We start from the raw sequence: 22,285 nt of genomic DNA on the forward strand, positions 1-22,285 counted from the left end.
TATGACCGTGCAATTACCAATTAAAATAGCGCAGTGCTAAATGGCAAGGTCATAAAGGGGGTAAAACCTTCTGGATTTTAAGTGGTTAGCCCCTCAACTCTGCAACACAGCAGTGGGCTTTTACATGAGCTGCAATATAAATAAACTGTTAAAGTTAAAGGAACACTTTGAAAACACATCAGATCTCAATGGGGAAAAATACCATGCTGGATATATATACTGATATGGCCACATCGTTTGATGGAAATAAAAATTACCAGCCCGTAGAGTACTGAATTCAGACACCACAAAAATCAAAGTGAAAAAATGATGCAGAAGGCTAGTCCATCTTAAAGAAATTTCATTGCAGCAACTCAAAATGGTACTCAGTGGTTTGTATGGCCCCCACGTGCTTGTATGAATGCCTGACAACATCGGGGCATGCTCCTAATGAGACAATGGATAGTGTCCTGGGGTATTTTCTCCCAGATCTGGACCAGGGAATTATTGAGCTCCTGAACAGACTGAAGAGCAACCTGGCGGCGGTGACGGATGGACCGAAACCTAATGTCCTAGAGATGTTCTATTGGATTTAGGTCACCAGAGTGTGGGGGCCATTCATTGGTATCAATTCCTTCATCCTCCAGGAACTGGCTGCATACTCTCACCACACGAGGCTGGGTATTTTTGAGCACCAGGAGGAACCAAGGATGACCCACTGCACCAGTGTAGGGTCTGACAATGGGTCCAAGGAGTTCATCCCAATACCTAATAGCAGTCAGGGTGCCATTGTCTAGCCTGTAGAGGTCTGTGCCTCCCTCCGTGGATATGCCTCCCCAGACCATCACTGACCCACCACCAAACCGGTTATGCTGAACAATGTTACAGGCAGCATAACATTTTCCATGGCTTCTCCAGACCCTTTCACATCTGTCACATGTGCACAGGGTGAACCTGCTCTCATCTGTGAAAAGCACAGGGCACCATTGGCAGACCTGCCAATTCTGGTGTTCATTGGCAAATGCCAATCAAGCTCCATAGTGCTGGGCAGTTAGCACAGGGCCACTAAAGGACGTCAGGCCCTCAGACCACCCTCATAAAGTCTGTTTCTGATTGTTTTGTCAGAGACCTACACCAGTGGTCTGCTGAGGGTAATTCTTTAGGGCTCTGGCAGTGCTCATCCTGTTCTTCCTTGCACAAAGGAGCAGATACTGGTCCTGATGATGGGTTAAGGGCCTTCTATGGCCCTGTCCAGCTCTCCTAGAGTAACTGCCTATCTCCTGGAATCTCCTCAATGCTCTTAAGACTGTGCTGGGAGACACAGCAAACCTTCCAGCAATGGCATGTATGGATATGCCATCCTGGATGAGTTGGACTGCCTGTGCAACCTCCATAGGGTCCAGGTATTGCCTCATGCTACGAGTAGTTAGACTGACCCTAGCCAAATGCAAAACTAGTTACATAGTTACATAGTTGAGGTTGAATAAAGATAATAGTCCATCCAGTTCAACCTGTGTAGGTGTGTGTGGCCGTAAACATTTCTCATACCCCTTAATGTTCTAATCCTTGAGATGTATGTCCAAGAGTCTTTTGAAAGTAGCCATACTCCCCGCAGAAACTACCTTTTGCGGTAGAGAATTCCACAATCTTGTAGTCCTAACAGTAAAGAACTCCTTGCGTTGCCTGAGGTTAAAACGCTTCTCCTCTAGTGAAAACAGAAAAGATGAGCAGGGAAAAAAATGTCAGTGGCCTTCATCTGTAAAACCATTACTGATTTGGAGGTTGTCTCATTGTTGCCCATCTAGTGCAACTGTTAATTTAATCAACACCAAAGCAGCTGAAACTGATTAACAGCCCCCTCTGCTACTTAACTGACCAGATAAATATCCCAGGAGTTTGACTTGATGCTACACTTGGATTAGAAAGTGTTGCTTTTTTGTGAGTAGTGTACATACAGCTAGTATTGCTGTTCTGTGTTGGGAGTGTGTTCCCTAACACTGTGATTGCTCTTTTGTCGAAAGCTCCCAGTCAGTTTATGAACGGACATGATGGGCTCCCTGATCATGTGATCACTGTAACAGCCATTTGCAGTTAGCCGGCTCCAGCTGACTGGAAGGGGTTGACATGGTAAAGTTTATATACGATTTTTAGAGGGTGGGTTTAAAAAAAATGAGGCCCAACGTTCTGCCATTTTGAGCCTGGTGTCACAAGAAATTTCCAGTCAGAACAGTGTGAAAACCAATACAATTCTCGCCATTTTGCCTGCCCTGATAAGGTGAAGGACCTTTTTTCCAAGCACTTTGTCAGGAGGTCCTCTGATGCTTGTTGAAATTTCCTGTATAAAATGGAACAGTAAGAGGTGAATTATACCAATCTGCTGTGCTGAATTTACCTCCGAAATTGGCACCAGAAATCTAAAAACAGCGTGTTGCGCTCTTCTTTATTCGCTCCAAATGAAATCCCTCCCTCATAAATAAAGCAGACACTTTTAGTGTCGGGATGCCTGTAATGCTTCCTATGAAAAATGGCTCGCCCACCACACCAATGTTTGCTTTTAGAACTGAACAAAATGTCTCCGCAGTGTATTCCTAATCATATTTCTTTGTTACATTGCAATTGTCAGTATTTTCTCCTGATCTATCTCTCTGGCTGAAGGTAAAATATGACCCTGAAGGACATGATAGAGAAGCATTATGTATGTTTTCACAACTCTTCTTTTCAATTGAAACCAAGATTGCTCCATATTGAGATGTACGTCAGAAGTTATGGCTCGGCGTGTCAGCCGCTCAGCTGCTCTCATTGTCTGTGCACCAGGGGGGCCCTGTTCCTTCCCAGGCTGTGACTGTTTAGCAGCCCTTACTCCTGTGTCACAGACAACATTGGACTGGTAGTGTTTTTTCTTTGCAGAATTTTTTAATACCAACCTGTATATACCCCTTCATTACTACGGCAGTTCTTAGCACTTTGATAGTTTGACAATTTCTCATCATGCAGCACTTTACCAAATTCATTTTAGATCAAATTTTAGGGACAAATTAAATGTATTTTGTTGGTATATAATAACCATGGTGGTTTTTTTTTTTTTTTTTTAAGAAAAATAGACCAACATATTGGAAGTTTACTTTCTAGTGTAAATATCAAATACAAATGCCAGGACAAACCCCCCCCCCCCCCTTTTTGGATGATGAGGTGATCTAATTTTTGCCACAATTTTTTGGAAATGAAGACACATGCTAGTAAATAGATGATTAAACTAAACCTGTCACAAAATTAGGCATTTGAAACAGAGCGTACCATGAAAAAAGCATGTATAGGCAGCTAAATTGTGGAACTAAAGGCAAAAAAAAGAAAAATTACGTAACAGCAGGTACTTTATTTAAAAAAAAAAAAGGCAAAAAAGAAAATTACGTAACAGCAAAAATAAAAAAAAAGATATGCTTATCAACCATGCACAAGCATTGTACATATGGTATTTAGAAAAATAAAGACTGTCACATCAAAACTAACAAAAAGAAAATACTAACAAAATAAACCAGAGCTTGTTGATGGACAATTGCTCAGAATGGCATATTTTCTACTCTCGGATAAAACGCAGATAAATTCCCAAGCTCAGGTCAAAACTATTGTAACTCTTGGTGAATTTAAAATTGTAACAGTCTATCCAATCACTAATTGTGGAGGGACAAGACTTGGTTTATCTAGTCGATTCTGCCAAATGAGAATACATTTCTTAACCGCATTTCGATGGCGATAGGCTAACTGTTCTCTAATTAAAAGGGAGTTAACATAAGCAATCCATTAGTAGGCACCATAGATGCCATCCAAAATCGGGCAGTTAGTTTTCTAGCTATGGACAATAATCTGGTGACCATGGTGTTCACCATGGTGGTCCTTTTTTGGATACTTTTCAGCATCAATTGGGCCTAATCGGCACACCAAAGGGTTGCGAGATATAGGTGTTTGAGCTAGGTCAGAAATAACTTGTACAACCTAGGCCCAATATCGTGTACGTTTCGGGCAATGCCATATCATGTGTATAAAGTCCCCCCTGAACGCTGAGCATTTCAGACATAAGAGTGGGTCTCTTTGGCTGCAGTCAAATCATTATCAGGCGTGCGATAAGCTCTGTGCAGGATGTATAGTTGCAAGGGTTTATGTGAAGCTGAAATGGATACAGCAGAAAGCGTCTCTAGGGCCATATCGTATTGATCAACATCTAGATCTCTCTAGATCAGTAAGCCAATGGGCTCTACATTTTAATAAGGCATAACCCTGAATAGATGATAACAATACAGAGTAAACTTGTGATATCGGGCCCCTCTGAGTAAGCAGGCACTTTATTGCAGAAGAGACATACAGTGTGACTTCTGCAATAGAATTAACGTACCTGTCTGCTCCCAATCCTCTGCAGAATGTACACTGAGCTGCACACGCCAGGTTGAATGACTCCTGCACTTGCATGGGAGTCATGGCATCCCATGCTGGCTAAGCAGAACGGCTGAAGAACGGCCCCTGGAAAACATTGGGAAGAAGTAGCTGGCGAAGCATGTTGTAGCAGAGGTGGGTATCTTCGCCTTTTGTTCCACTTTATCCTATTTCTACCGGCTGTATGCAAATATGCAACCACTGGGCAGGTAGGCTTTAACTCAGAGTGTCCATAGGGACTGGGTTTCTGTGCTCAGAGCGTGGTCATTGTGCACTCCCAGTACAGCAACTAAAAGGAAAAGCTCCCAATGCTACTTACATTCGGGAACTTCTGATCATGTGATCACTGTGACAGCCAATTACAGTGGTTACATGATTGTAATGTCCCCTTTGCCTCCCAGCATTTAGATTATCCTCAAGAGCCAGGGCGGTGGCGAGAAGGGTTTAAGTTAGAACGAGAGCCTAACTGTTTCTGTTTAAAGTTGAGCAAGGCCATTGAGTTTGGCCATTACATCATAGTGGACCTATGCTTTAGGCATATATACACCCAATCACTAAAATCTCATAATCTTTAATGTAATTTCAAAAGTCATTTTTAATATTTTTTTAAGTATTTGTAACCCTAAAAAACTAAATATAATGCTTCTGTTCCTTTAAAACAGGATCAGTAGCATAGTGCTGTTGCAGTGTAATTTATCCTTTTCTTTGATTTAAAATACCTGGTTGTTCCCTCCTGTACCTGTGTGTGCTGATCATTATGGCTGCTGATCCATGATACTGTCGTCCATTTACGTGCCTCCATCATCCCACTGTGTTTACAAAGTCTCTCCTCTCTCCCCTTCTCTTCCTGCCTGTCATTTCCTAGTCTGTGTGTGGGAGCTGATCTCCTCCCCATCCTTCCCCTCTTCTCCTGCCTCTATTCCGATTTAATACATAACACAATTACTTGTATCCACTCTGCTTTAGTAAGATATCCATTACAGTATGTCAGTTTTTTTTTTTAAATTATAATCCTAAATACCTTTTTGCACAGTGCCTCACATGGCCTCCCTCTGCTGGCTGGCTGACATCAGTGGGGAATCTCAGCCCCTTCCGCTGCTCTTTCTAGATCGAGGAAAGTGAGCAGAGGGAGATCACGTGACTGCACAGAGCAGCTGTGCGAAAAGGTATTTAAGATTATAATTTAAAAGAAACACATACACACTGCACTTTATACTTTCTTGCTAAACCAGAGAGGATAAAACTAATTGTGTTATGTTACTTTACAACCTCTTTTACCACTTAAGAACAGGAAGGTTTTTCCCCCTTAATGACCGGGCCATTTTTTGCGATACGGCACTGCGTCACTTAAACTGACAATTGTGCGGCCGTGCGACGCTGTACATAAAATACATTTTTTTTTTTTTCCACAAATGGAGCTTTCTTTTTGTGGTAATTGATCACCTCTGCGGTTTTTATTTTTTGCGCTATAAACAAAAAATTGCGACAATTATGGAAAAAATAAATCTATATATATGTTTTACTTTCTGCTATAAAACACAGGCAATAAAAAAATTGGGGCCCTGATGGGCGGCGCTGATGGGCCCTGATGGGCGGCGCTGATGGGCCCTGGTGGGCGGCGCTGATGGGCCCTGGTGGGCGGCGCTGATGGGCCCTGGTGGGCGGCGCTGATGGGCCCTGGTGGGGGGCAATGATGGGCACTGATAGGCGGCACTGGTGGGGGGCAATGATGGGCACTGATGGGTGGCACTGATAGATGGCAGTAATGGGCACCGGTGGGTGGCACTGATGGCAATGATGGGCAGCACTGATGAGGAGGGCACTGACAGGCTCCCTGGGCATGGGTGGGCATCCCTGTTGGCAATGGGTGGGCATCCCTGGTGGCTCTGGTGGCATCCCCCAAGGGTCTGCACTGGTAATTGATGCTCTGATTACCAGCACAGACCCCCCCCCTCCCGCCTGTCAGGAGAGCCGCTGATCAGCTGTCCTATACTAACGCCTGTCAGGCAAGAACCGAGGAAAGCCAATCAATGATAAACTCCTATTTACTACCACCTGGTCACATGGTAAAGAGCCTACATCATAGGCTCTTTACCATGATTGGAGAGGCAGTGAGTCAGAGTGACACACCGCACCACCGATCGTGGCTCTGCGTGCCACCCGGTGGTGCGCAGATCGGCCTATCCTGCTGGACGTCCTATGATGCCCAGTCAGGATAGAGCAACCACTTTGCGGCCGTCATTTTGTTTTATTATTATTATAGTATTTTTATATAGCGCCGACAGTTTACGCAGCGCTTTACACGACGGGCAGGAAGTGGTTAAGGACTTAAATCAGAGTCCCACCCAAATTTTTACATATTACATATTTCAGTACAGTTATGTCTTCTTAAAATGAATTGGGCTATATATATATTTTTTTTTCTGTTCCGTTACCTTATTTTTGCTTATAGTTTGTTTCACCTCCTCCATCTGCGGCCGCGGTGCCGAACTTCACTTCCGGATTTGCATTGCGTCCTGGGAGATGTGTCATCATCCCAGGAGGCAATGGGGCGGTGGGGAAGAGGTTTCCATAGCAAAGGGGCGGCAATCGGTGCAGGCGCGAGATAGACAGGTGTATGCTAGGTAACCAGCATGCACAGCATACAGGAACAAGAACGAAGCGGCTTCAGGTGCCCACACTTGAGATGGCCGTGCTCTGCAAGCATTTATAAAAGGAGGAAAATCATTACAAACTAATCCTGTACTAGATGAAAATCAGAGAATGGTATTAATGTACATGTATTGATATTAAAGGGGTATTTTTTCATTTAAAAAATTATTTTCGGCCTTAACACTGCTTTAAAGGGTAACTCCACTTTCGTGGGGGAAAAAAATGGTGAATAAAGAAAAAACAATATAGCGTATACAATTGCGACACAAATCGTATTGTAATTGAATGTTATTAAAATTTACCTTTTTTCAATCTGAAACTGTTTTAATTTTCTGAAAATGCAAATCAATATGGCTACATGGAGCTGTTCTGTACACAGAATATATACTGACCACACCCCAGAAACATCATTTCCTACTTGTGTGATTGGCTCACCAATTTTCCAAGAAGTCTGCACTAAGATACAAATCAGATTTCTGGCATCCCCTGTAACAAAAATGTAATTTTTGGTGAGATACTCCCAATAGGAACACGATTAAAGGGATGCAGGCCCAGCAGATTTCCTCATTAGAGCCCTGCAGCTGCCATAGCTGATAGATAATTATGAAACCACTCCCATTAGACCCACTCAGCACAGAGGAGCAAAAAATGATTTCTTCAGAATAACAAAAGGTAGAAATCTGCAACGAAGTTTGTTAAAGACCTTGTAATGTACAGAGATCACCCATAGGGGAATGTTTTTTTTTTTTTATCAACAAAAGTGGAGTTACGCTTTAAGTGAATGCATGCTTGTTCCAGGTCTGTGAATCAATGGGGAGTAAAGCCTGGGAGTTTGCTTATTCAAGACATGCTCTGTTCCATTTTACATCAAAGCCTTCTGCAGAAGCACTACGTTATTTAAACACTTTTACATAAGCCAAGCGTCAGTAAAGTTATTTTTTTTTATCTGCGCAATGTTTTAATTATGTACAGCCAAATTGGTTGTTGTGCCTGTAAAGCACAGATTGCACACTCTGCACTGTAAACAGTTTTCAGACACAGCTCTGCAGAGATTGAGGTCTTGTGTGCCCGAGGCATAGAGTGATGGAGTGCTTTGCCTTAGATCATAATCAGTTGCCTTGGGAGTCCAGCGATGTTATTGTGCGGTGGATTTTGCAGTATAGTAACTGCGTGACTAACTGTGTAATTGTACCTGGTTTTTAATTAATAAATTATTTGGTAAAATTAGAGAGCTTTTTGTTTATGCAATTAACTTTACCTTTTTGCATGCTATCGTCCTGTAAATTTTTTCAATATGCATTTTTTTCATTTTCTCTCACCTTTCCTTTTTGCCTTGTTTTATTTATTTATTTTTACATTCTCATTCTTGCCCTGATTTGCTTAGAACTAGTTCACATATTGTGTGTATTTTGCAAGGCAAAAAAAGGACCCCCCCCCCATAATTAAAATGGTATATAACCACTTCAGCCTCGGAAGGTTTTATCTCCTTTATGACCAGGCTATTTTTTGCTGCTCGGCACTGCGTTGCTTTATATAATAATTGTGCGGTCATGCAACACTGTACCCAAACAAAATTTATATAATTTTTTCATACAAATAGAGCTTTATTTCAAAATTTGTTCACCATTTAGGTTTTTTATTTTTTTGCAATAAAAAAAGATTGAACATTTAAAAAAAAAAAAAAGACAATTTAATTTTACTTTCTGTAAGAAATGTTTTTTTCTCTTCACAAAATGCATTCTGCCTTTGGATAAAAAAAAAAAAGATCACAGGGTATATTGATTCATTTGCGTGAAAGGTATGGCGTTTACAAACTATGGTAAATATATTGGAATTTTTTTTTTTTTTTTAATACTAGTGGCGGTGATCAGAGACGTAATATGCGACTGCGATAGTGCAGCTGGAAATTTGACACCAACTGATGCTGGGGGGGGGGGGGGTTGCTGGGGCTGAATAACTGCCACTAACCTGTGTGAATGTGAATTGCAGCCTCAGTTTCCTGTTCTTAGCTGACAGGAGTGGCCCCCAGTGTGGTCTGCTACTGCTGTAGCCCATTTGCTTAATGGTTCGATGTGTTGTGCATTCAGAGATGGTAATCTGCATGCCTTGGTTGTAATGAGTGGTTATTTGAGTTACCATTGCCTTTCTATCATCTCCAACCACTCTGCTCATTCTCCTCTGACCTCAACAAAGCATTTTCATGCATACAACTGCTGCTCACTGGATTATTTCTCTCTTTTAGACCATTCTCTGCAAACCCAAGAGATGGTTGTGCATGAAAATCCCAGTAGATCACCAGTGTTTGAATGTGGCAAGGTTGTTGGTGCTGCTCGGAGTATTTCAAAGTCACTTAAATCCCCTTTCTACCCCATTCTGATGCTCGGTTTGAACTTCAGGAAGTCGTCTTCACCACCTCTAGATTGCCTACATGCATTGAATTACTACCATGTGAATGGTTGATTAGCAATTTGTGTTACCAAGCAATTGAACGGATGTACCTAATAAATTAGCCCGTGAGTATTTGTCACAACTAGAGTCGCAGATTCTAGGCCAGCTTTAGCCTACTAATGTCCGTGTAGGAAATGAACCTCCTACATGGAGGAATCCGTACAAATGTCATTCAGACATTGGTATCGGTGTACCGGAGTAGCAGGGTTGCACTCAGTCACCAAGGGGTTATGCCCCATACACACGTGCAGATTATCTGCAGACTTTTGTCTGCAGACTTACCAAAACCATATAATATGAGGTCAAACCTAAACACTTTCAATTTGTATGCAATCCGGCAGGCCCTTGCACTACATAGAAAAGGTAAGTCTGCAGACAAAAGTCTGCAGATAATCTGCACGTGTGTATGGGGCATTAGTGTCTCATTAGCCTGTAGGTACCTATTGATTGTGAAGCCAAATGTTTTACAGTCTTTTCAGAATTGCTTTTTGTACGTCTTTGAGCTCTAGTTTGACCACATGATCTGTTTAAAAACACAGGATTTTTGGGTAATGTCTGAACTGCTCTTGCTGAACTATTAAAACGCCTTAGACTGTCAAAGCGATGATCATTCGGTTTACTTTGTGCCGTGTTTGTAGCTTTTAGTCGAGTTGCCTATGTGACCCCAGGCAAATTATAGAGGAAAATCAATGGCAAAGTAGAGTGCAGAGCGAGGGGCAGACATCATATCTGTGTTCTGGGTTCAGTTGGGTTAATGTAATACTCCATTCAGAGCCCTTATATGTTCAGGGCTTCACACTGCCATCCAGGCTTTGCTATAGCACTCCGAGGCCCTGGTTTCCAACTATAGTGGTAAGTATGTCCCTGTTGGAAAGGGGGTGCTTTTTATTGGTGTAAGGGGTACTCCGGACATTTATTATTAAGGTTTTTGTATTTTAGCAAGCCTATCAAATAAATAGTTATCAATATGTAGATTTATTTTATTTTAGAGCATAAGGAACTGTCTGGTAAACATGCAGGGAGAATTTTCGTACACATTTTCGTTTATCGGCTCCGATTTGCTGTGAAACAATGAGGAAAATCGAATTTTCTTATAGTGTGTACCCCACTTAACACTGGCAGAATGAGCAGGAGTGCTCTGTTGATAGGTTCACCGTGTATAAATATTTGCACCGATCAAATAAATATAACAAAATATTTTCAATTATGTGTTTAACCTTCCTAGCGGTATTCCCGAGTGTGACTCGGGGTTAGATTTTAGTGCCAAAAGCGGTAACCCCGAGTCACACTCGGGGTAGCGCTAAGAAGATCACTGGATGCTGGAAGAGGTTTTACTTACCTTTTCTCCGGGATCCACCGATCGTCTGCAAGCCCCGTCTCCAGCGACGTGACGTGGGGGTGGAACCGGCGGCAAATTCAAATGTAAAATGCACCAAACACACTGATACCATTCAAAATAAAATAAAATCACATTACATTGCCCCCCAGTGCCCTTTACTGCAGTTTTACTGTACTTTTTATGTAAATATATATATATATATATATATATATATACAGTGTATGTATGTGTGTGTATATATATATATATATATATATATATATATATATATATATATATATATATATATATATATATACATATATACACACACACATATATACATATATACGTATATATGTGTGTATATATATATATATATATATATACGTAATTCTTGTGAATGAGCAGCCCAAACCAACTGTATACATTATATATATATATATATATATATATATATATATATATATATATATATATAATGTATACAGTTGGTTTGGGCTGCTCATTCACAAGAATTACATGCAAAATAATGGTACCGCTTTCAGCACCTAAAATCCAAAAGAATCATACCGCCAGGGAGGTTAATAGACCAAAAGGGACCAAATAACAGATGGTCATAACATACAATATACTTTAAATTGGGCCTCTGCCTTACTTGAAGCCTTAGATAATTACCTATTGTGCCACTTTTAAAAAAAAAAAATATATATATATATATGAACGTGCTGCTGTGCCCGTGCAAACACAGCCACAAGAAAAGCTCACAGATGTTCCTGTTGCATGTTGGTGTGCAGAGAGATAAGCCCCTTTCACACGGGTGCACCGCCCGACGGAGTCCATTCTGCTCAGCAGGGGGATCGATCCGCCGATCCCCGATGACAGCTCTGTCTCTGCTCTGTGTACAGAGACTGAGCTGTCAGAGTCCCGCTCTCCTCTATGGGAGATTGGATGAGAACGGTCCGCCGGTCCGTTCTCACCCGATCCCAACCGATCCGATCCTATAATAAGTGATATAGCAAAAGGCCTCGATGGTAAGGTTTGTCTTTTTGCTGATGACACAAAGATATGTAACAGGGTTGATGTTCCTGGAGGGAAACGCCAAATGGAAAAGGATTTAGGAAAACTAGAAGAATGGTCAGAACTCTGGCAACTGAAATTTAATGTGGATAAGTGCAAGATAATGCACCTGGGACGTAAAAACCCAAGGGCAGAATATAGAATATTTGACACAGTCCTGACCTCAGTATCTGAGGAAAGGGATTTAGGAGTAATTATTTCAGAAGACTTAAAGGTGGGAAGACAATGTAATAGAGCAGCACGAAATGCCAGCAGAATGCTTGGATGTATAGGGAGAGGTATAAGCAGTAGAAAGAGAGAAGTGCTTATGCCGCTGTACAGAACACTGGTGAGACCTCACTTGGAGTATTGTGCGCAGTACTGGAGGCCATATCTCCAGAAGGATATAGATACTCTAGAGAGAGTTCAGAGAAGAGCTACTAAACTAGTACATGGATTGCAGGAAAAAACTTACCAGGAAAGGTTAAAGGACCTTAACATGTATAGCTTGGAAGAAAGAAGAGACAGAGGGGATATGATTGAAACTTTTAAATACATAAAGGGAATCAACTCGGTAAAGGAGGAGAGCATATTTAAAAGAAGAAAAACCACAAGAGGACACCGTTTTAAATTAGAGGGGCAAAGGTTTAAAAGTAATATGAGGAAGTATTACTTTACTGAGAGAGTAGTGGATGCATGGAATAACCTTCCTGCAGAAGTGGTAGCTGCAAATACAGTGAAGGAGTTTAAGCATGCATGGGATAGGCATAAGGCTATACTTCATACAAGATAGGGCCAGGGACTATTCATAGGATTCAGATATATTGGGCAGACTAGATGGGCCAAATGGTTCTTATCTGCCGACACATTCTATGTTTCTATGTTTCCTCCAGACGGATGGAAAATAGGGTTTCCATCTGTCCAGATTTCACGGACAGGATCAGATTGGATAGCAGCGGGTGTCAGCAGAGATGTCTTCGCTGACACCCGCTGCCCCATAGGGATGCATGGAGCATCCGATCAGGTCCACCTGAAAAACTGACAGGCGGATCGGATTGGAAAGCCAATGTGAAAGGGGTACATGTAATTGTTTATACATTACGGAAATTTTTTATCAGATACTTACTGTAACTTTCTTTTCATGGGTTCTCCCCATGACCGCATATCTCGAGATCTGCTGTCATAAGGAGGCCCAGGAAAAAGTTTTTGTATAAAAAAAGAATTCAATTAGAAGCCCAGGTCAAAAAGAAAATGATTACTGGAAATTTATTATAGGAAGATTGGAATTTTTGCAAATTGTAAAATGGATATCTGGAAGTATTTTTATTTGATTTTATATAGCAACTGGTTTAAATTTCTGTAGTATTCCCCGGAAAAGCATATTTGCTTTTCTTTAGATTTTGCGCCACTCCATTCAGCCGCTGGAAGCTAAAGGACAACCATGTGTAACCTGAGCAGCCAGTCGTAGCTTATGTAGGGCTTTGGGCCCAGCATGTGAAGCGCTGACTGGCCTTGTGCCTTCACATGTCTGAATTCCATCCTCCCACATATCTGAAGTATTGGATGTTTCATTTGGCTCTTGAGGCTAAACAGAATAGAAGAGGAACAAAGGAAAGGTGAATATTTGCTGCTGGGGTTTGAAGGATGAAAGCAGAGTGGTTGCTTTACTCCTGTAGATAACAGTAATACATTGGTAACTGCTGTATAATTCTTGTGTTTGTGGCAAATTTCTAATTGTTTTATTCTTTTTTTTCTCTGCGTATTTCAAGATTTAAAAAAAAAAAAAAATGAAAATATTTCTGGTTGTTGTTTTAGGCTTGTGTTCCCTAGTAAATCTTTGAAGTTGGGATGAAATCCCTTAGTCACTTGTAATTTAATAGGTTTTCTGTTACATATCTTTGTTAGGCCAGCACAGAAGACGGCTTTGTGTACTGTCTAGACGCACGGTCGGACAAGCCACTCTTCACATTAAAGGCGCATGATGGGGAAGTGTCTGGTATGTATTTTTTTTTACATATTTGCTGAAGCTCTTCTTTCTTTTCGTTCATTTACGGACACAGCTCCTGATCTTAATGACCATTGGGTTATACTGCCCCCTACAGGAGTAGGACACTAGGTAGAAAACGAATCTGGCTACCCCTATGGCCAGTCCCAGGGGGTACACCCCCTCTCTCTGCTATAGTTACTCAGTTTTTTTTCTGCCTAGTCAAGAGTAAGGACCTAGTTCCTTGCTAGGATCTCTAGTCCTGGCAATTTTTTCTTTTTAGATAGACATTGTTCTCCTGGTTTTTTCCTGTGAGATCTACAATTAACTGCCGGACTGGGCGACGGGCTGGATAATCTAGATCCAGTGGTCAGCCTAGTCGAGCGCTAGGTCGGCCGTGACATAGCCCCACTGGATGGGGGGCTGGCTTGCGAGTTAAATGCCTCGCGAGGTTGCATACGGCTGGGTCTCGGGTCGAGTCGCAGCATTCCTCCTGGCTGACAGCCCCCCATTTTGATGGAGAGGAGGTTCTGTCTGGAGCAGTGCCCACCTGGTTCCTGGTATAGTGAGTAGCTTACCCCCCCCCCCCCCTCTCCCCCTGGAGGGTTTTGGGGTGGACATGGGCTCCTCCTTGGGATGGTCGGACCCAGGGTTCCTCTCCTTCCCGTCAGGCATCCCCCTTCATCTGGCCCCCCATCCTACCTCCCCATTTATACTGGGGGTTTTTTGGGTGGCCTGGTCCACCTCTTGGGGTGGGGGCAGGGCGCTATGCTGTCGATGGGGGCTGGAGGGAGGGGTGCGCCGCCGGCGACCAGATGATCGGCTGTGCGGGGGGGGGGGGGGGGGGGTTGTACCTGGTGGGGGGCTCCTGCCAGGGCCGCCTGTCCATGAGGCCTAGGGATCCCTGCTGGGAGCCTCGTGGTGGCACGTGGGGCCGCCATTTTGCTGTAGCCTGTGTGTGTTTTTATGCAAGGTGGCCAGATTACTTTAGTTCTGTTTAAGTTGTAACATGCTATAGGGACAATAATAAAGAAAGATCAGTGCCACACTACCAATCTCTGCATGAAATCCGTGCTCATAATATAATATTTAAAATTCTTGTGCCAACCAAAAATAAAATAAATGGAGCACCTGGCCCTGCAGTGTAGAATTTCTCCCGTGTCATGTTGGGATACAGAGGACTGCACTGAAATGTAAAGGGGATTGCACTGTAAATGGGGCACTGTAATGTAAAGGGGATTGCACTGTAATGTAAATGGAGCACTGTAATGTAAAGAGGATTGCACTGTAATGTAAATGGAGCACTGTAATGTAAAGGGGATTGCACTGTAAATGGGGCACTGTAATGTAAAGGAGATTGCACTGTAATGTAAATGGAGCACTGTAATGTAAAGGGGATTGCACTGTAAAGGAGGCACTGTGATATAAAGGGAACTGCACTGTAAAAGGGCACTGAAATGGTTACAGTGCAGTCCCCCTTTACATTACAGTGCCCCTAGCAATCACAGCCTCCTCCGTCACTGCCCCCCCTCCCCCCCCTTTCATTTACATCTTTTTTTGAGTAGCCACAAAGATTTTAAATCCACTTGTGCACCAAATGCCTTTGCAAAGCCGGTTATTACCTTGTAAAAGTGTCCGTAACATCACTATGCTGTATAGGTAATAAAGACTGCTGTGTTTACTCATGCAGAGTGACGGGTTTTGTCTCTGCCCCCTCCCTTAGCTTTCTGCAGACAGCCTATAATGGGTGAAGCTGTTGAGTGCCTCCCACAGAGTTTGCTCTCTGCACAGTGATGTCAGTGCTACTATTTACAAGGGTATATCTGGCTTTGTAAAGGCGTTTGGGACAGAGAAAATGGAGTTAATCCTTTGTCATTAAATGAAAGTTGTTTTGCCTGGTGTTCAGCTTTAAAGAATTGTGCAGATCACCTCCTTATGTTTTAAAAAACATTAGTATAATCTTGTCATTTTTATCATCTGAATGGTGCTCTCACCTCTTAAAGAGGTTGTAAACTCGTTTGAGTTTTTTTTTTTTTTTTTTTTTACACCCTGCAAAAGAAAGACATAATGAGCTAGTATGCATCGCATATTAGCTCATTATGCAATACTTACCTCAGAACGAGCCCCCGCCGTGCCGCTCACTCACCTCTATGACGGGCGACATGTCTAGTCGCCCGTCTTCCGGGATCGCAGCATCCGGCCATCTGATTGGCCGGAGCCGCGGTGACGTCACTCCCGCGCACGCGCGCGGGAGCCGACAGTCACGGCACGGGGCTCTGAAGGAACGGCACGATCGGCCCTTCCTTCAGAGCGCATGCGCCAGTGACGTCACTGGCGACATGTAAGGTAAATATCTCCTAAACGGTGCATGTTTAGGAGATATTTACAGTACCTATAGGTAAGCCTTATCATAGGCTTGCCTATAGGTACAAGTTGTAGAGGAGGGTTTACTTCCTCTTTAAGCAAAGCCCGTGCCGGGGTCATTCAATGTGACACCGGCCCAAATACACCACGGATCATTTGTGCCTCTGCTTGCATCCACTGCGGTATTGATTTTCCTTGCTTGCTTCGGTGTTACAGGGTATAAAGATCTCGCTGAGCTCAGACTTTCACTTACTCTGCTACAATAACTTTGATTCCTGGCAGTAGTTAAAGGTTGCTTTCCAGATTTAGCGCCTGCTATTGTAGCACAGGTAATCAGTCTTTGTTTCATCCACTTAGGCCACAGATATACTTCTGTTTTGGCTTTGTAAGTGCACCTGTCACCTCAATACAGCTGTAAACCTGAACACACCACGTGGGCCTGGATCTCATTAACTGTGCGTTCAGCCACGCTTCACTGTTTATCTTTCACTGGTTTTAGCCTTTTAAAACTCCACAAGGAGTTGGCCATCTTTCTAGAAGTTTTAAATGAGCCCTGTGCTTGAAGGCTTAGCCAATCCCTAATAAACCTCTTCATAATGAAATGCGGCTTAATAACGCCTATGCATTTTTACACAAGTCAAAGCTGGATTCCAGACAGATATGACTTTGTGTTCTTTAACCACTTAAGCCCCGGAGGATTTGGCTGCTAAAAGACCAGGGGGTATTTTGCGATTCGGCACTGCGTGATTTTAACGGGCAATTGCGCGGTCATGCGACGCTGTACCTAAACGAATTTGACGTCCTTTTTTTCCCACAAACAGAGCTTTCTTTTGGTGGTATTTGATCACCTGTGCAATTTTTTGTTCATGCGCTATAAACAAAAAAAGAGCGACAATTTTGCAAAAATAACAATATTTTTCACATTTTTTTTTTATATGAAATTCCCCCCCAAAAAAATGTAAAAATCTAAATTTTTTAACATTTTCAGCCAATTTGTTTTATGCTACATATGTTTGGTAAAATCGCAAAAAGCGCATTTTGATTGGTTTGCGCAAAAGTTATCGCGTTTACTAACAAAGGGAAAGATTTTTGTCATTTTTGTTGTTTTTTTTTTTTTAACGCGTAATGGCGGCGATCTGTGATTTTTTTTTTTTTTTTTGCGGTACTTCGACATTGGGGCGGACAGATCGGACCCTTGACTGACATTTTTGACACTTTTGGGGGTTACCAGTGACATTTCTACAGTAATCAGTGCTATATATATATATATATATATGCACTGTTACTGTAAAATTACACTGGCAGTGAAGGGGTTAACTTTATTTCAGAGGGAGGGGCTGTGTGTGTCCCTAGGGGCGTGATTCTAACTGTGATTGGCTGTGGCTTGATCTGTAGGAACAATGATCAACGGTCCTACATAGTAGAACCGTATGATCATTGTTTCTACACAGGGGAGAATGACAGACGGCTTGTTTACATTAGCGCGCTCGCTCCCCAGAGCCTCACAGGCTAGTGACGTAGCGATACGTCACTCTGCCTGTGAGGGGCTGACCGCCGCAGTATATATACTTGCGGCGGTCGCAAGTGGTTAATGCATCATTAAATGCATCATTAAATATATATTTTTTTTTAAATGCAAGAAGTATAAGCACCTGAATGCCCTATTATCTCATACCTGGAGGCCCCCAAGGGATTCCCCTAATTTGCAGGCATTTCCTCTGACTTCCTGTTTTGGCTATGGGACAGGAAGTAAAGGCAAATCTTCCCAATGGGACACAGATGGCAAAAAAAAAAAAAAAAAGAATCAGTCAGGAGGGTTATACCCCCCCCCCCCAATCCTCCTTACTTTATAAAAAAAAAATGTTTTCCTTGTAGTTCTACTTTGAAAGAGAAGTTTGGGATTTAAAAAAAAAAATAATTCTCATCTAGAAACTCTGAGACTGAGAACTGTGCAATCAAAGACCACCGATCGCTCTGTTTTCAGTATTCTGGGAGCAGAGAGTCGGGGATTGTCAATCACCCCTCTCTACTCTGCCCTTCCATGTGCTCACTGGAGCGCTGAGCTGTGGAGGGGAGCCAGCTGCCGGTCAAGGCTTTTCCATATCTTCTCGGGATCTTTTTATAACCTGGACTGGCTCTGTGACATCAGCCGACAGCAGGCTTCAGCCCCTCTGTAAGCTTAAAATGGGTCACAGGAGGAGAACGAGCTGCTCTCCTATGATCTATAGAAGTACAGCCAAAATAGCTTTGACTATACTCCTTTTAAGCATTCACTTCTAGTACTGACTCGTACAAAGCTCTAATCTTCCCGAGGGGGTCATCACAGTCGGGGAGCAATTGTTAAAACCAATATGATTAGAGCGGTTTTGGAACAAACAAAAAAATATGAGTGAAACTGCAAAAAGTAATTGGAAGAAGTAGAGCAGTAGTTAAAATCAAGGAAAAGCTAGGCAGCATTGCAAGTAAACATTGGTAAGCAGCACAGCAGGAGAAAAAAAGAAGATATCAGACAAGTGAGAAGCGGCAAGGTGCTGACAGAGTATTAAAAAGGAGCCTTGTTATAATTGTAAGGTGTAGATAGACTGTTATTTGGCCTGGTAGGAGGCACCTTTCATGGATCTACTAATTTTCAGATGTGAACTTGGTTTAGCCAATGCTCTTGGCATTGCTCATACTGTGTTGTCATCACTTTGGCATGTTTCACTGTGTCTTTGAGTAAACATTGGTCCATAGACCACAGGATTTAAAGACTGAACTGTAGATACATTTAGGCAGATATTGAGAAGAAAAAAAAAAACACCAGTAAATGCAGTTATGTATTAAATAAAAAAAATGTATTGAAGCGGTACTGTTGTCATCAAGGAAATCTTAATAGTAGGTCACTGCCAAAGAAAGTGCTTACCTCCCTGGCAGACCGTGTCTCTTATGTTTGCCTTGATAAATTCTACAGCCTTTGTGAGAATCTTCAGAATTTGACACTTCTACGAGTGTCGGATGCCTCATCCCCCCCCAGGGCCGGTGCTACCACTAGGCAAACTAGGCGGCCGCCTAGGGTGCACTGCCACCTAGGGCGCAGCCATGGCCGGTGCCACATTCCTCTCCTGTCACCTCCTCATCCCCAATGGATGTCACCTCTAGAGAGGGAGGCACTTTGTATATGAAGGGGTGTTGCATGGTTAAAGGGGGGCAGGGTGTATAGAATTGGGGGTGTAGGGTTAAAGGGGGGCAGTGTGTATAGAATGGGGGGTGTAGGGTTAAAGGGGGCAGTGTGTGCAAGAAGGGGTGTGAAGGGTTAAAGGGGGTACTTTGCTTATGAAGGGATCTGTAGGGTTAAAGGGGGGCAGTGTGTATATAAAGGGGGGTGTAGGGTCAAAGGGGGGCAGTGTATATATGAAGGGGAGTGTAGGGTTAACGAGAGGCAGTGTGTGTATATGAAGGGGGGTGTAGGGTTAAAGAGAGCCAGTGTGTATATGAAGGGGGGTATAGGGTTAAAGAGAGGCAGTGTGTATATGAAGGGGGGTGTAGGGTTAAAGAGAGGCAGGGTGTATATGAAGGGGGGTGTAGGGTTAAAGGGGGGGGCGGTGTGTACAGGAGGGGGGAGAGTGGGGTTAAAAGGGGGGGCATTATGTACAGGAAGGGGGGGCAATGTGTTTTTTTTTTTTTGGGGGGGGGGTGCAAGTAGCTAGTCTTGCCTAGGGTGCAAAATAGTCTAGCACCGTCCCTGATCCCCCTCCACCGCTGTGCTCTGTGGTTCCATTTTTTAGCCTCTACATCACTACTGGACATAGAGGTCAACAGAAGACCCCACATTGCTGTGGGAGTCGCAGGCATCCAATACTTATGTATGGATCAGCCGAATTAAGATGGGAGACATGGAACACCAGAGAGGTATGCAATATATTAGCTCTTTTCATGCAGAGAGCTATTTTTTTTAATTTTTTTTTAGAAAAATGTATTCCTCTGCATTTTTACACTTTAGTAAAAACTGGCCATAGATGGTTTGTCTTTTTTTATTCAGCCAATACACAAAATAATTTTTTCATCCACACAAGCCAAGTGGATAAAGGAATAGCCCTAAAAAGCCCCCAGAAAGCCACGTTCAGAGTAAGTAGAAAGGAATTTTGCAATTCTCGCTGGGGTATAGAACCATCTGGACGTTACCCTGAACAAATCCTCTAGTGCTATTACATTTCAGGAAGAATGAAAGAGAGCCTCCCACATCTTAGTCTAATCCGCAGGAGCCTGCAGGACCCCAAAGTCATGTTCCCACCGTGTACAATAGGAGGGAGTTTGGGTGGTGGTATAATGAAGTATATAGTGATGATATGAGGCCTTGATCAAATATTTAGAATTCTTATGTTTAGAGGGCACACTATTTTGCAGATGATTATGGTTGAAGCACGTATACATGTTATTGTAATGCCTGATTATATTAACTCGCATACAGTATATTAAACATCTTGATGAGGACAGTTTTATTTTTTGCTTTTTGTTTTTCATCAAGGTCTCGAATTAAGCAGTCAAGTTAAGGGGTGCCTAGTAACCTCCTCTGCAGATAGACATGTGAAGATATGGGATATTATGCTGGACAAACCGAGCTTAGTTCATTCCAGGAATATGAAAATGGTAAGTGATGGGCTGAACCAGTATAGCCATGTGTCAATCTCCTAGGGCAGTGATGGCAAACCTTGGCACCCCAAATGTTTTGGAACTACATTTTTCATGATGCCCAACAACACTGCAGAGTGCATAAGCACCATGGAAAATGTAGTTCCAAAACATTCCAACTGGGATGCCAAGGTTCACCATCACTGTCCTAGGGTCATTCTTCAGGTCTTGTTACTCCTGGCTTTTTGTGTTTAAATGATGACACTGCCTGCAGTGGGTGTGTTAGTAAATTCAGTTCTCCTTCAAGCAAATGAGCTGCTGTTAGTTGGTTTGCTCAGCAGGTAACATTTTTTTATATTCCAACAACCGCTTCCAGCATTTCAGCAAAAAATGTAGCTACTTAGAATCTCTAAATGGCAAGAGCCTACAAGATCTGTTGTGTGGTCAGAAGCTAGTGACACCTGACGCTTCTGGGTATGGGGTAGCATTTGATGTTCTTCCAGCATGCATGAAGTGGGTTGGCAGGTGGGCTAGTAAGAGATTGTCAATGCCCCGAATGGGCAAAATGACAAGATCTCGAAGTTAAAAGCACCTGAACTTATTAGGGTGTACCAAGGCACGTGCCCCATAATTCACTATCAGGTGTGCTGCAATCCAGCTTTCTTCTATATTTGTGCACCCTGAAGCAGCAGCCTCTGTTGGCACAATTAACCTGCATATGGGGATGGAGACTTTAGAGCAGCCTTGTTCATCCTGGGTGCCCAGGCACCCTGGGGTGCCTTGAGGCTTCTTCAGGGGTGCCTTGGCAAAATACCTAAAAATTTATCAAAAATTGTATACAAGCCAGCAGCCTAACAACCAATGACGTCATCAGTTGATATGGAGGATGTCTGTCGCCTCCTCAGCATCCTTGTTTGACCATCCTCTGCCTCTCTCCCCTAGCGTTGGGGTCACATTGGCAGACTCATGGAGAGAACATGAGGGAGAAGAGAAACATTGAAACTAGTCAGTATCAGTGTGCAAAAGTATATTTGCTTTGAAAGAAAAAATCACCTCTAACTTTGGGTGTCTTACATGTGTGGATGTTGCTGCATTATGTAAAACTATTAGAATACATATTAGTATAATTTTAAAATGCCTTGAGTCCATAATTTTAAAGGGTGCCTTGACTGAAAAAAGTTTGGGAAACGCTGCGTTAGAGTACCAGCGACAAGTGAAGCTATAAACATTTGTTCTAATGTTACACTTTTTCTTTTTCATTAGGGTGTATTATTCTGCACAGCCTGTTGCCCTGACCTTCCCTTTCACTATGCTTTTGGAGGCCAGAAGGATGGGCTGAGAGTGTGGGACATTAGCAGTATTTCTGCTGGTAAGTACACAAACTAGTAATTGATTCCAAGGTATCATTTATATGCTTATACTCACTTTAGAAATCCACAGTTTTGTAA

The 22,285-nt window shown here is 42.7% G+C and overlaps 1 protein-coding gene across 1 annotated transcript in view; it reads left to right on the forward strand.

The window, feature by feature from the left end:
• The window catches only part of PWP1 (PWP1 homolog, endonuclein), a 100,660-nt gene that overhangs the window by 75,668 nt on the left and 2,707 nt on the right, over positions 1-22,285 (forward strand). The window contains exons 12-14 of the mRNA XM_082255447.1: positions 13,787-13,877; positions 20,734-20,855; positions 22,101-22,206. Of these exons, the coding sequence (XP_082111573.1) occupies positions 13,787-13,877; positions 20,734-20,855; positions 22,101-22,206 (319 nt within the window). The remainder of the gene's footprint in view (positions 1-13,786; positions 13,878-20,733; positions 20,856-22,100; positions 22,207-22,285) is intronic.

This window comes from Pelophylax lessonae (assembly GCF_965119305.1).
Source record: "Pelophylax lessonae genome assembly, chromosome: 4".
NCBI lineage: Eukaryota > Metazoa > Chordata > Amphibia > Anura > Ranidae > Pelophylax > Pelophylax lessonae.